This window comes from Xenopus laevis, chromosome 1S, assembly GCF_017654675.1.
Source record: "Xenopus laevis strain J_2021 chromosome 1S, Xenopus_laevis_v10.1, whole genome shotgun sequence".
NCBI classification, from domain to species: domain Eukaryota; kingdom Metazoa; phylum Chordata; class Amphibia; order Anura; family Pipidae; genus Xenopus; species Xenopus laevis.
The window spans coordinates 199,855,153-199,869,954 of NC_054372.1; the positions used below are offsets into that span (position 1 = coordinate 199,855,153).

At 43.3% G+C, this 14,802-nt stretch overlaps 1 protein-coding gene across 1 annotated transcript; it reads right to left on the minus strand.

The window, feature by feature from the left end:
- Positions 1-1,905: 1,905 nt before the first annotated feature.
- stoml2.S (stomatin like 2 S homeolog) lies at positions 1,906-11,882 on the minus strand. The gene is made up of 10 exons (XM_041580691.1): positions 11,747-11,882; positions 11,509-11,661; positions 9,596-9,695; positions 8,627-8,685; positions 7,866-7,967; positions 7,347-7,481; positions 4,108-4,252; positions 3,811-3,890; positions 2,204-2,332; positions 1,906-2,111 (listed from the first exon to the last, which is right to left on the minus strand). The coding sequence occupies exons 1-10, from the start codon at positions 11,786-11,788 to the stop codon at positions 2,076-2,078; spliced, it is 981 nt and encodes a 326-aa protein (XP_041436625.1). The 5' UTR covers positions 11,789-11,882; the 3' UTR covers positions 1,906-2,075.
- Between the last annotated feature and the right edge of the window lie 2,920 nt (positions 11,883-14,802).

Genomic DNA, 14,802 nt, shown 5'->3' on the forward strand with positions numbered 1-14,802 from the left:
CCAGAGCCTACACTGTCAAGGGGAAGGATCCTCCAGTCAAGGTGAGAGCTCACTCTACACGTTCTCTCAGCACATCGTGGGCTTTCCGACACCAAGCTTCAGCGTATCAAATCTGTAGAGCGGCCACATGGGCATCACTCCATACCTTCACTCGCTTCTACAGGCTTCATACGCATGTTTCGGCCGAAGCTGCCTTTGGGAGGAAGGTGCTCAGAGCTGTTGTTAGCTAGACACCTGATATACAGTGTCCCACCCTTGGGGGCGCTTTGGGACATCCCCATTGTGCCTGTTTCCCCCAATATAGGCAAGAGAAAGAGATTTTTGTACTTACCGTTAAATCTTTTTCTCTTGTCCTATATTGGGGGACACAGGCTTTCCCTCCCCATACTGACACTGTTTTCGCGACGTGGTCGTGCTGTTTTTTTTATCAAAAGTTGTTTGTTATTGTTGATTAAATTTTTTTTCATATTTACGCGGGTGTTATTACTGAATTCCTTTTCTGTTTTACTCCTTCTTCTGTAGAAACTGAGGGTAATAGGAGGAGGCAGGGGATGAAGCCCAGGGCAGGAGGAGGAGTCATATTTTGCAACATAGTGTCCATCTCCAGCTGCAGGATCTTCATCCCCATGGTGCCTGTGTCCCCCAATATAGGACAAGAGAAAAAGATTTAACGGTAAGTACAAAAATCTCTCTTTATCAGCACTTCCCTATTCATGAACCTCAGCTTCTCACTGCCTGATTCTGTATCACTTCTTAGCATCACACAGTGTCAGTGATCTCCCCAATATTTCTCTCCTTGTCCCCCCCAGTCTCTGTTCTGTGTCCCACTGGCAGTGTTTTACCAGAGTATCAGCCCAAGTATGGGGCAGCTGAGCCAAAATGCCCTGGCACTGTGGAAGTGGACACACAGGTTCCCTAATCTACAAACCCATTATCCAGAAAGCTCTAAATTACAGGAAGACAATCTGCCATTTTAAGCAATTAATTCTGTTAAAAATAATTTCTATTTTCTGTCCAATAATAACACAGAATGTTGTACTTGATCCCAACTAAACTGCACGAATCCATATTGGGGGCAAAATAATCCTATTGGGTTTATTTCATGTACATTTTTTTTTTTAGCAGACAAGGCAATTGACAGAAAGATCCCTTATCTAGAAAACCCCTGGTCCTGAGCAATACAGATAATAGATTCCTTTATATATTGGTTACATCTCGGCCACAGCTGATAGTTCTTGGGCACGGCCATAACTGTGACGGGGGTTCCTGGGTCAGGCAGGCAAATCTGTGAGCTCACGTGTCTGTACAATTAAGGTGCCGACTTTTCTTAAAAATAAATACCAGACATCCAATATTATTTCTCTTCCCTTGTAACACTGACATCAAACATCTATTTTTACTGGGCAAATGGCCAGGCCAGTGTAATACCCGTCCAGCAGCTTAGATATTCCTCTGTACTAAGCAGGTCTGTGAGGGAACATTTTGAGGGTATAGCGAGGGTATATAGGGGTAATAGAGAGGTAATAGCGAGGGTATATAGGGGTAATAGAGAGGTAATAGCGAGGGTATATAGGGGTAATAGAGAGGTAATAGCGAGGGTATATAGGGGTAATAGAGAGGTAATGGCGAGGGTATATAGGGGTAATCGAGAGGGTATATAGGGGTAATAGCGAGGGTATATAGGGGTAATAGCGAGGGACTAGTGAGTGTGTAAGAGTCTATATACACGGGGAATATGGGGGAAGGAATTAGCTGAAGAATTCACAGTCATTCCTGTGACCCAGTGTTTATGCTGCAGTCTCACAGTTATTGATTTGATTGATGTGAAAGATCCGTCTTTTCACTGCTCTGTCCCGGCCGTTACTTTTCTACTCACGAGAGGAAGAAGAGCACAAGACAAGGAGATCCCACTGATAATATATTACATAACTGAAATCTCAATATAAAAATAATCAGCGAGTCAGACATTTTTAGAGAGAGGTAAGAGTCCAGGCTGGTGGTCGTGTGGTACAATCGCACGGCTAATTCGGCTCTCACTGCCCATTGTGCCGTCACTCTGTCAGGCTGCTCTGCCGTTACTGCTGGGTCAGTTTTCCATATATTCCCATTGCCTGAGAGAGAGAGAGAGAACAAAAGCATTAGATGGACTCGTCTCCTGGGAAGCTGCTCTATGGGCTGAAGGCCAATCATGGGCAGATCTTACCTGGGCCACCATACTAGTTATGTCTCCAGTGTTGGATGGAAGTAGAATGGTGTTGGATTCCTTAGCGAGATTAGAGAAGGCCGACACGTATTGTTCAGCCACAGTGAGGGACGCGGCCGCATTGCCATTCTAGGGAGAGAGAGAACAGTGTGAGAACTGGGATTGGGGTCACCCTTGGGCAGAACATCTGCTGAGAGGTCAGTGAATAATCCTTATATTAAAGGGGTTGTCCATGTTTAAAGTAACTAAGTATGATGTAGAGATATTCTGAGACAATTTGCAATTGGTTTTCATTTTTTATTATTATTTGTGTTTTTTGGCTTATTTGGCTTATTAGTCAGCAGCTCTCCAGTTTTCAATATCAGTAATCTGGTTGCTATGGTCCTAATTACCCTAGCAACCATACATTAACTCGAATAAGGGACTGGAACATTAATAGGAGAAGCTCTGAATAGAAAGAGGAGTAATAAAAAGTAGCCATAACAATACATTTGTAGCTTTTTGGGTTTCATCCTGAAAGCAGGACAGAGTCAGAAGAAAAAGACAAATATTTAGAAAACTAGAACAAATAAATAATGAAGGCTAATTGAAAAGTTGCTTAAAACTGGCCATTCTATAACATGATAAAATTTACCTTAAAGGTGAACCACCCTTAAAACTTTTATACAGTAACTGGAGTCAAATGTGCTGAAAAAACGTTAGGTTAGGTAAACAGCGTTTCCATGGTAACTGCTGCCCCTCCCCTCAGGTTGTACATACTTTTAGGGTCAGGGCACACAGGCAGATTCGGGGAGATTAGTCACCCAGCAACAAATCTTACTTCGGGCGACTAATCTCCCCAAACTGCCTACCTTGCCTTCCCACCGGCTGAAATGTAAATCGCCAGTGGGATGGAACTCGCAGCATTCGTTGCCCGAAGCTGCCTCACGAGGAAACTTCGGGCGACTTCGGAAAACAAATTGTGCCATCCCGCTGGCGGGAAGGCAGTTTGGGGAGATTAGTCACCCCAAAATAAGATTTGTTGCTGGGTGACTAATCTCCCCAAATCTGCCCGTGTGCCCTGACCCTAAAAGAGAAATCTTTAGTCCCTCAGGCAGGGCCAGTAATAGGCAGAAGAGGCTCGTAGTGTGCAATGGCACGTCCCTCATCATAATGCAGTCATGAGGATTAGTGGGGTATCACCACTCCTACTCGTCCCCCTCAACCCACACCTGACTATGGCGGGGAAGGAAATGCGGTCTTGCCTAGGACCCCCCTTAGATTCAGCACTGGCAATTGGTTAAAGATAGGGATGCACCGAATTCAGGATTCGGTTCGGGATTCGACCTTTTTCAGCGGGATTCGGATTCGGCCGAATCCTTCTTTCCGGCCAAACCGAATTCGAACCCTATTTTCAGGGAGGGAAATCGTGTGACTTTTTGTGACAAAACAAGGAAGTAAAAATGGGTTTCCCCTTCTCATTCCTAATTTGCATATACAAATTAGGATTCGGCCGAATCTTTTGCAAAGGATTCGGCCGAATCCAAAATAGTGGATTCGGTGCATCCCTAGTTAAAGATTAATTATAGAGTAACGATCATGTCACCCCTCCAGTTCCCCAGTGTTACCTGCTGTGTCAGTGCCTGTGCCAACATCTTTATGGCTTCTCCACGAGCCTTTGCTTTAGCCAGAATGGCATTGGCTTCCCCTAATAGGGAGAAATAGACCAAGTCAATAAAACAATGACCATATTAATATGGCTGCTACTTCTGATGAGTTGACCCTGATATTCAGATTAGGGTTTATTGTAATTGAGAACATGGGGAGACACTGGGCTCAGACCCCACAGAGCACCACAGGGAAAGCCAAAAACTGTACTTGTCTCATACTTCCCTTTCCCCTGAGAGTAACAAGGGGCCACTTACCTGCAGCTTTATTTATTCGCTCCACTCGCTCAGCCTCAGAGGCCAGAATTTGGGATTGTTTCTGTCCCTCTGCCACATTTATTGCCGACTCTCTGGTCCCTTCAGACTCCAGCACCATCGCCCTCTTCCTCCTCTCAGCCTCCACCTGTAGTAATAGCCAAAGTAATTGCCACCGATCACCTGACAGACATTCCTTCACTTATTTATTCATTAAAGGGGAACTATCCTGAACATATAATATACGCTTCATCACACTGAAATAAGAAACCTTCTAAATATAATCAATTAAAAATTCTGCATTATTTCTGAAATAATCAAGTTGATCTTCACTATTCCTCTCTCAGCATCTGTTTCTCTTCATTCTCTCTTCATGCAGCAGTTGGGTGTCAGATAATCACTGACAGTTAGATCCAATATATCTTATAGGGGGCTCCTTTCCTAGCAGATGTATTAGAGCTCACTCTATTAAACTCACCAGACATCATGTCTCTCTACATGCAGAATTTGTGCAAAAGGCAGTTATTTTGACGAGCGGATCTCTCCCCGATATGCCCACCTTGAGGTGGGCAATATCGGGCTGATCCGATCGTGGGCCCTAGGCCCCAACGAATTGCAATGGGCGATCAGATCGCGGGACCGCATCAACGAATAGATGCGGCCGCGATCCGACGGGATTTTTTGTCCCATCCGATCAAGATCTGGCCGACTTTCGGCCAGATCTCGATCGGTGAAGCCCGTCGGGGGGCCCCATAAGCTGCCGACACGGTCTGTCGGCAGCTTTTATCGGCCCGTGTATGGCCACCTTAATTCATCTGCTAGGAAAGATATATTGGATCTAACTGTCAGTGAATATCTGACACCCAACTGCTGCATGAAGAGAGAATGAAGAGAAACAGATGCTGAGAGAGGAATAGTGAAGATAAACTTGATTATTTCAGAAATGATGCAGAATTTTTACAGTAGAACCCCCATTTTACTATTTTCATGGGACCAGAAAAAAATGATGTAAAATCCAAGAAGATGTAAAATCAGGGAAATGTATAATGCATAATATATAGATAGGACCACAAAACAACAATGTAAAATGAGGGGAAACTTAAAATCAGAGGATGTAAAATGGGGCTTCTACTGTAACTGATTGTATTTAGAAAGTTCCTTATTTCAGTATGAGGAAGCTTATATTTAAAGGGGAGGTAAAGGCAAAACAACAAAATCCCATTTTTACTTTCTTTAATGAAAAAGAAACCTATTTCCAATATACTTTAATTAAAAAATATGTACCGTTTTTATAAGAAACCTGACAGAACTCATTATATTTCCTCCAAGATCTTCCCCTGTCCCTCAGATATCACTCACCGTAAACAACACCACCTTTCATTCCACCACACAGGCTGCCTAGGAGTTATCTTAGACTCTCATCTGTCTTTTTCACCACACATTCAAACACTTGCAAAATATTGCCGTATTCAACTGCGCAACATTGCTCGAATACGACCCTATCTCAGTTCAGAATCAACTAAAACACTGATTCAGTCTCTCATCATCTCCCGCCTTGATTACTGCAACTTACTCCTCACAGGTATTCCAACAAGTCACCTTTCACAACTCCAATCTGTTCTAAACGCGGCCGCTAGACTCATTCATCTATCTCACCGCTCAACATCAGCTGCTCCCATATGTATGTCCCTTCACTGGCTCCCAATCTCCTCTAGAATCAAATTCAAATTACTTACACTCACATTCAAGGCCCTTAATAATGAAACCCCTCCGTATATTTCATCTCTAATCTCCAAATACTCTCCTTCACGAAACCTTCACTCTGCTTCTGATCTTCCCTCACTTCTCCTCTGGTCACTTCTGCCCATTCTCATCTACAAGACTCTCTCAGGCTTCTGCTTTTCTCTGGAACTCTCTGCCACAAGCTCTCAGACTTTCTCCTTCTTTCCAAACTTTCAAGCGCTCCTTAAAGACCCATCTGTATAAAGAGGCCTATTCGATGTACCTTAATTAATCATTGCTGTATCAAAAATGACAAAGTGTTTATATAATCCTAATGTCTCAATTGTACCCTAACCTTTTAGTTTGTAAACCCTATTGTACTCTGTAATCCTTGTCTGTTATCCACCATTTATTCCCTGTTTGCTATAACTGCAGTAAAGCACTGCGTATCTTGACAGCGCTATATAAATAAATGATGATGATGATGATGATGTATGCAGTGAAATTCTCCCTTCATTTACTGCTGTGGATAGGAATTGTCAGACGGTCCCTAACTGCTCTGCAGGGAAACAATCATACTTATGTACAGCAGGGGGAGCCCCCGCCTTACTTCCCAGCCATGCAGAACTCAAGCAGCTTTGTTTGTGACGATCCCTAAGCAGCCCAGACCACACTGAGCATGTGCACAGTCTTAGTCTTGCAAAGATGTATTACAAAGTTACAAGATGGTGACTCCCAGTGGCCAACTTTGAAAGCATAAATTATTTGTTTGATTAAACTTGTGGTGCAGTAAGTTCATGTTTATGTTTAGTATACAAAATACAGCATTTCTTGCCTCATTCTATTTTACACTTTACATCCTCTTTAAGTTCCCCTTTAAAGGACAAGGAAAGGCAAAACAATAAAATCCCATTTTTACATTCTTTAATGAAAAATAAACCTTTCTCCATTATACTTTAATTATAAAATGTGTACAGTTTTTATAAGAACCCTGACTGTATGCAGTGAAATTCTCCCTTCATTTACTGCTGTGGATAGGAATTGTCAGACGGTCCCTAACTGCTCTGCAGGGAAACAATCATACTTATGTACAGCAGGGGGAGCCCCCGCCTTACTTCCCAGCCATGCAGAACTCAAGCAGCTTTGTTTATGATGATCCCTAAGCAGCCCAGACCACACTGAGCATGTGCAGGGTCAGGGTCAGGCCAAGATGTATAACAAAGTTACAAGATGACAGCCCCCAGTGGCCAACTTTGAAAGCATAAATCATTTGTTTGATTAGGCTTGTGGTGCAGTAAGTTCATGTTTATGTTTAGTATACAAAATACAGCATTTCTAGCCTTATTCTATTTTACACTTTACATCCTCTTTAAGTTCCCCTTTAAGCACGTAGTTGAGTGGAGTGCTCTCTATTAGCCATGGAATCCCTGGTTAGACCACATTTATCAGCTTTTCCTTTCTTGTCTCATAGTCTGCAGATTGCGATTATTGTAAGAATGAGCAGTTCTGGCCGGACCCACCTGCATCTGCATGGCTTCCTTCACTATGGGGGGCACGTGAATGTCCTTGATCTCGTATCTCAAGCACTTGATGCCCCAGTAGTCCGACGCCTGGTTTATTGCGTCCACAATGTTGGTGTTGAGCGATTCTCTCTCCTGGATAAAGGCAGGTGATTATAATGTTATAATACACAAAACCCATGAATATCTTGTAAATTATATCCTTATAAATGGCGAGTTCTGATGTCATCAGTTATAAACGGTGAGTTCTGATGTCATTTCTGTCACGACTCACTAAAACTTGAGTATTCCATGCCTTCGGCCTTGTACTTATATACGGTCATGAAACTCCTCTGTGACTTATAATATCCTTATAATTTACAAGAGGGGGTACTTTATTCAATAGATAGATAGATAGATAGATAGATAGATAGATAGATAGAGATATAGATATAGATATATATATAATGGGAATGAATCCTTCCTCTACAGACAGACCCCAAAACCCCATTATCTGAATAGAAATGAATAAAACCTCACCCTGAAGACCTTGTCCAGAGTCAACTTGCCCAACTCCGAGCGCATGGTGGTTTGTGCCAACTGGGTGACGGCGTATTCTGGGTCTTCCACCCCGTAACTTGCCTGAGGATAGAAAGAGTTTCCCACTGTTAGTAATTCTCATCACTCTAACAGGCACATTTATCAACGGCCCAATTTCGAATTCATGAGAGTTTTCTAAAACTCCCATAAACTCCCATGAACTCGAAATTTATCAAAAAAAAAAAAAAATCTAATATTTAAAAGTCAGGTGAATAGAATCAACCCAAAAACTCAAATCGAATGATAATAAATCGTATTTATATTATAAATCTCTATTTGAGTTTATTCTCTGAAAACAATTTGAATGGAAAGGCTGCAAACAACTCCCTGGACGACTCCCATTGACAAACAAGCAATTCGGCAGTGAATACTCAAATTAAAGGGCCAAAGTATGATAAATCTCGAAACTCAAATTCATTTTTTTTTTTTTTTTTAAAACTTGAATCGAATTTATCTCACTAGTTGAATTTGATAATTCTCAAATTCGCATTTTCAATTCGAACCTTGATAAATGTGCCCCTGAGTGTGCAGGAATACTTTGAGATCTGTAATGAAAGGCAAACTAAACCCTCCCATTCTTATAAATGAAAATAACCGACACAAACACTGAGCAGCGTCTGCTATTGATTCTTATAGCTCTACTTACTGACCAACTGCAAAATGTCGCCAGGTTACAGAATAGAAAGCAAGGGAGCGGGTACCTTGTACGGGTCCAGGATCCGGAGGTAGAGAACTCCATCAATCTGCAGGGTGACATTATCTGCACAACAAACAGACACAATAACTCCTAAAATATTTGCTAATTTATGAAGAGACTAAACATGAGACGTTCTTAAAGGGCAAGTGTCATACAACTGTACACTGTAAAGGTTAACACTAGTAACATTTGTTCGGGGGGGGACACAGAGAGACCCTCAGGGCAACGGCACACGGGGGGAGTTTTATCACAATAAATCTTGTTTCCTTCCCACCAGCTAAAATGAAAACTGCCCGTGGGCAAATATACGTGGCCCGAGAGCTACAGCAGCTTCAGTTATGAGAAATATATGTATTAAAAATTGACCCATATGTATTTCCCCATAAATCACATATTATATAAAAAATATTATAATAGAAAATTATATTAACCCTTCCCCCTTTTTTTTAAAGGGGTGGTTCGCCCTAAAGTAAACTCTTTGCATGTTATAGAATGGGCAATTCTTTTCAATTGTTTTCATTATTTATTTTTTTATAGTTTTTTTTTTTTTAAAGATTTGCCTTCCCCTCCTGACTCTTTTCAGCTTTCAAACAGGGGTCACTGACCCCACCTTAAAAAACAAATGCTCTGTAAGGCTAGACATTTATTGTTACTTTTTATTCCTCATCTTTTATTCAGGCCTCTCCTATTCATATTCCAGTCTCTTATTCAAATCAATGCATGGTTGCTAGGGGAATTTGGACCCTAACAACAAGTTGGCTGAAACAAACTGGAGAACTGCTGATTAAAAAGCTAAATAACTCAAAAACAACAAATAATAAAAAATGAAAACCAATTGCAAATTGTCTCAGAATATCACTCTATACATCATACTAACAGTTCATTTAAAGGTGAACAACCCCTTTAATCTTCTACTGAGATGTGTGAGCTTCATAGTGTGGAAGTTCTGTGATTGGATCCCGTCTCCCCTCACCGAGTGAAACTGCCGACTGCTCAGGAACATTGATGACGATTTCTTTCAGACTCTGAACATATCGGATTCGATCCAGGACTGGGATGAGCACGTTCAGGCCCTGAAAGGGAGAAATGTCATGAGTTCAATAACAGCTCAGGGTGGAAATGACTCATAGAAAGATTTTACACCAATGGAACACTGGGTAATTTCAGCTGAGGGGACACATACATCCCCCATTGCCCACACACACCCGATTATGCACATTAATAACAATAACTTACAACTTACCAGTTGACCACAACAAAATGAGTACTTACATCAGTGTTTCCAGTCAATGGGACAAACAAACACAATTGCCCCATATAAAGCACTGGCTTCTATTTCTATTCAGTAATATTCCATTCCAAGTAACATTATCTGTTTGTGCACCGGACACTCTCATACATCTGAACTGAGCACGACTTGTACATTGAGGCTTTGCTTCCCCTTTATTTATTCCCACAACTATAAACATCACAGATTTGTCTCTACACAGCTCTTAGTTACCCCAATGTTTCTATATATCTGTAACCTTGTTATGAGCTAAGGGGGCCCAGTCTGAAGGTCAGTTAGGGGGAGATTTGGGGTGAGTGCTTATTTGTGCCCTGGATACCCCTGGAACTATAGCAGGGTGACACCCCAATGTTTCTATATATCTGTAACCTTGTTATGAGCTAAGGGGGCCCAGTCTGAAGGTCAGTTAGGGGGAGATTTGGGGTGAGTGCTTATTTGTGCCCTGGATACCCCTGGAACTATAGCAGGGTGACACCCCAATGTTTCTATATATCTGTAACCTTGTTATGAGCTAAGGGGGCCCAGTCTGAAGGTCAGTTAGGGGGAGATTTGGGGTGAGTGCTTATTTGTGCCCTGGATACCCCTGGAACTATAGCAGGGTGACACCCCAATGTTTCTATATATCTGTAACCTTGTTATGAGCTAAGGGGGCCCAGTCTGAAGGTCAGTTAGGGGGAGATTTGGGGTGAGTGTTTATTTGTGCCCTGGGTACCCCTGGAACTATAGCAGGGTGACACCCCAATGTTTCTATATATCTGTAACCTTGTTATGAGCTAAGGGGGCCCAGTCTGAAGGTCAGTTAGGGGGAGATTTGGGGTGAGTGCTTATTTGTGCCCTGGGTACCCCTGGAACTATAGCAGGGTGACTGGCACCCCAATGTTTCTATATATCTGTAACCTTGTTATGAGCTAAGGGGGCCCAGTCTGAAGGTCAGTTAGGGGGAGATTTGGGGTGAGTGCTTATTTGTACCCTGGTACCCCTGGAACTATAGTAGGGTGACACCCCAATGTTTCTATATATCTGTAACCTTGTTATGAGCTAAGGGGCCCAGTCTGAAGGTCAGTTAGGGGGAGATTTTGGGTGAGTGTTTATTTGTGCCCTGGGTACCCCTGGAATTATAGCAGGATGATTGTTACCCCAATGTTTCTATATATCTGTAACCTTGTTATGAGCTAAGGGGGCCCAGTCTGAAGGTCAGTTAGGGGGAGATTTGGGGTGAGTGATTATTTGTGCCCTGGGTACCCCTGGAACTATAGCAGGGTGACACCCCAATGTTTCTATATATCTGTAACCTTGTTATGAGCTAAGGGGGTCCAGTCTGAAGGTCAGTTAGGGGGAGATTTGAGGTGAGTGCTTATTTGTGCCCTGGGTACCCCTGGAACTATAGCAGGGTGACTGTTACCCCAATGTTTCTATATATCTGTAACCTTGTTATGATCTAAGGGGGCCCAGTCTGAAGGTCAGTTAGGGGGAGATGTTGGGGTTGTAGTGTGGCTGCAGTCCCACAGATGTAGGTGTGTAGATGTAGGTAGAAAGAGAGAGGGGGGAGGGGTTAGTAGATACAGAGAGAGGGGATTAGTAGAGGGACAGATACTCACAGGCTCCAATATCCGATGGAAACGTCCCATCCGTTCCACTACCCAGGCCTCCTGCTGAGGCACAAAGAGAATGACAGTGTTGATGGGGAGGCCGGAGGAGACATATCGCTGGGCCTGTGTATTACAGAGAGTGAGGGGCTGTAGCTGGGAGCCCTGGGGATATAAACAGAGACATACACAGATTAGTGACAGGGAGTAGAGGACTGTACCACTGTGTATATATTGTGGGGTCACTTACCCTCAGCAAAACCCGCCCAGCCTGACTGACCACTCGGAACATTCTGACTGTCTCTTCCTTCCCAGGCGCTGTTTGATTACGTCACGGCAGAATTGTCTTTGGATTGGCAGGAGAAACATAATGTCAGTGGGAGGGCACTTCTGTATTGGTTGGAGTCTCGTGACGTCTGTGAGTAGGCGTGGTGTAAATGACGTTGTTATGCGCCGGCAATGTGTTCCTGTGCTTGATGCAATGCTGTGTATTATTGTGTGTGAGTGCGTCACCTCGGCCCGTGTAACTAGTATGTGGCGCTGTAGCAATAAGTCTTAGACCATATACACAGATATACTTGTCGCTGGCTGTAGATACTGGAGCTGCGGTGACCATACTGCGCATGTGCAGACTCTTACTGTTCCTGCAGAGGGCGGGGCATTCAGTGGGAGGGGCACATGCTACGTCACTAGAGTTATGAGGGGTAGTTGTGCCTGATTGGCCAGAACTGTAGTAGTGATATTAGTTCGGCGCCTGAATCTTTTAGTAAAAGTGACTGTTCTCTCGTTACCTGCCCGTGTTGTGTCAGTGACTTATAGTTCAACAACATCCAGCTGATCCCTGAGTCCAGTCTAGTCATTATGTGCAGCAGGTTAGTCACACTAATTGGCTTCTCATAGTCCAGGCGGGTGGTGTAAGTACAGAGGAGCCCAGATACAACACATTAGGGTAACTTCATGGTTTCTTTCTACTTTGTGTCCCCCAGTGCATGTTGGGTAATGTCCTTTGTGTCTATCCATTTGCTGACTGACCAGTAGGATGTGAGACTACATTACCCAGCATGCACTGGGACACACAAGTACAAAGCAGCCAAAGGCCCATAAAGTAGAAGTGGGGAGTGAGCAGATTTTGGCCTCTGTACCCCCAGTCTCCCCTCACTCTCACATCTTACACTGACTTCAATTTCAGACACTTTTGGAGCAAAAATCTAGTGGCCACCAAAATGTCTAGAGATTGAGTTGTTTTACCAATATTTAATGAAATTGTATTTGTATTAGGGACCATCTCCTGGGCCCCTCAGTCTGAATGAATATTAATCTCAAGCAGTTCATCTGTTTCACTTCTCTCCTCCTTCTCATTGAAAAGTCTCCAATGTTGGATGGTCAGTACATCTTTGTAACAACATTGAACTATTCACTTCTAAACTGTTATTTGTCTGATTCCTTCACTTTCTACAGCTGCTACTCCTTGTCTATTGTAACTGAGGAGCCAACTGGAGAATTCACAATTATATCCCTCCCAGCCTCTATCATTCCTGGTCTGTGAGTTTCACTAACAATAACAGGGAATTTCTGACTTCACTGATTCTCATCTAAATGTATTGTCACTATAAACCTGGGACCAGACATTAAACATTCTGAGCCTGACAACTTCACATTCCAGCAAAATATATTAAACCAGATAACTACTTCCATGTGTAACTATGACTCCTAGTACCACAGATTCACTGTATGGCCCAATGTAGCCAAACACTTTGTAATGTATCTTAATGGGGGCAGATCTTTTATACCTGATAGTCTCTGGGGAGTGTGACTGTGGGATAGCAGGTATAGTAGGGAGAGATGGTGTCTATAGTAACAGTGGATAATAGTCTCTGGGAAGGGAGTGTGACTGTGGGATAGCAGGTATAGTAGGGAGAGATGGTGTCTATAGTAACAGTGGATAATAGTCTCTGGGAAGGGAGTGTGACTGTGGGATAGCAGGTATAGTAGGGAGAGATGGTGCCTATAGTAACAGTGGGATAATAGTCTCTGGGAAGGGAGTGTGACTGTGGGATAGTAGGTATAGTAGGGAGAGATGGTGTCTATAGTAACAGTGGATAATAGTCTCTGGGAAGGGAGTGTGACTGTGGGATAGCAGGTATAGTAGGGAGAGATGGTGTCTATAGTAACAGTGGATAATAGTCTCTGGGAAGGGAGTGTGACTGTAGGATAGCAGGTATAGTAGGGAGAGATGGTGTCTATAGTAACAGTGGATAATAGTCTCTGGGAAGGGAGTGTGACTGTGGGATAGCAGGTATAGTAGGGAGAGATGGTGCCTATAGTAACAGTGGATAATAGTCTCTGGGAAGGGAGTGTGACTGTGGGATAGCAGGTATAGTAGGGAGAGATGGTGCCTATAGTAACAGTGGGATAATAGTCTCTGGGAAGGGAGTGTGACTGTAGGATAGCAGGTATAGTAGGGAGAGATGGTGTCTATAGTAACAGTGGATAATAGTCTCTGGGAAGGGAGTGTGACTGTGGGATAGCAGGTATAGTAGGGAGAGATGGTGCCTATAGTAACAGTGGATAATAGTCTCTGGGAAGGGAGTGTGACTGTGGGATAGCAGGTATAGTAGGGAGAGATGGTGCCTATAGTAACAGTGGGATAATAGTCTCTGGGAAGGGAGTGTGACTGTGGGATAGCAGGTATAGTAGGGAGAGATGGTGTCTATAGTAACAGTGGATAATAGTCTCTGGGAAGGGAGTGTGACTGTAGGATAGCAGGTATAGTAGGGAGAGATGGTGTCTATAGTAACAGTGGATAATAGTCTCTGGGAAGGGAGTGTGACTGTGGGATAGCAGGTATAGTAGGGAGAGATGGTGCCTATAGTAACAGTGGATAATAGTCTCTGGGAAGGGAGTGTGACTGTGGGATAGCAGGTATAGTAGGGAGAGATGTGTCTATAGTAACAGTGGGATAATAGTCTCTGGGAAGGGAGTGTGACTGTGGGATAGCAGGTATAGTAGGGAGAGATGGTGCCTATAGTAACAGTGGATAATAGTCTCTGGGAAGGGAGTGTGACTGTGGGATAGTAGGTATAGTAGGGAGAGATGGTGTCTATAGTAACAGTGGATAATAGTCTCTGGGAAGGGAGTGTGACTGTGGGATAGCAGGTATAGTAGGGAGAGATGGTGTCTATAGTAACAGTGGATAATAGTCTCTGGGAAGGGAGTGTGACTGTGGGATAGTAGGTATAGTAGGGAGAGATGGTGTCTATAGTAACAGTGGATAATAGTCTCTGGGAAGGGAGTGTGACTGTGGGA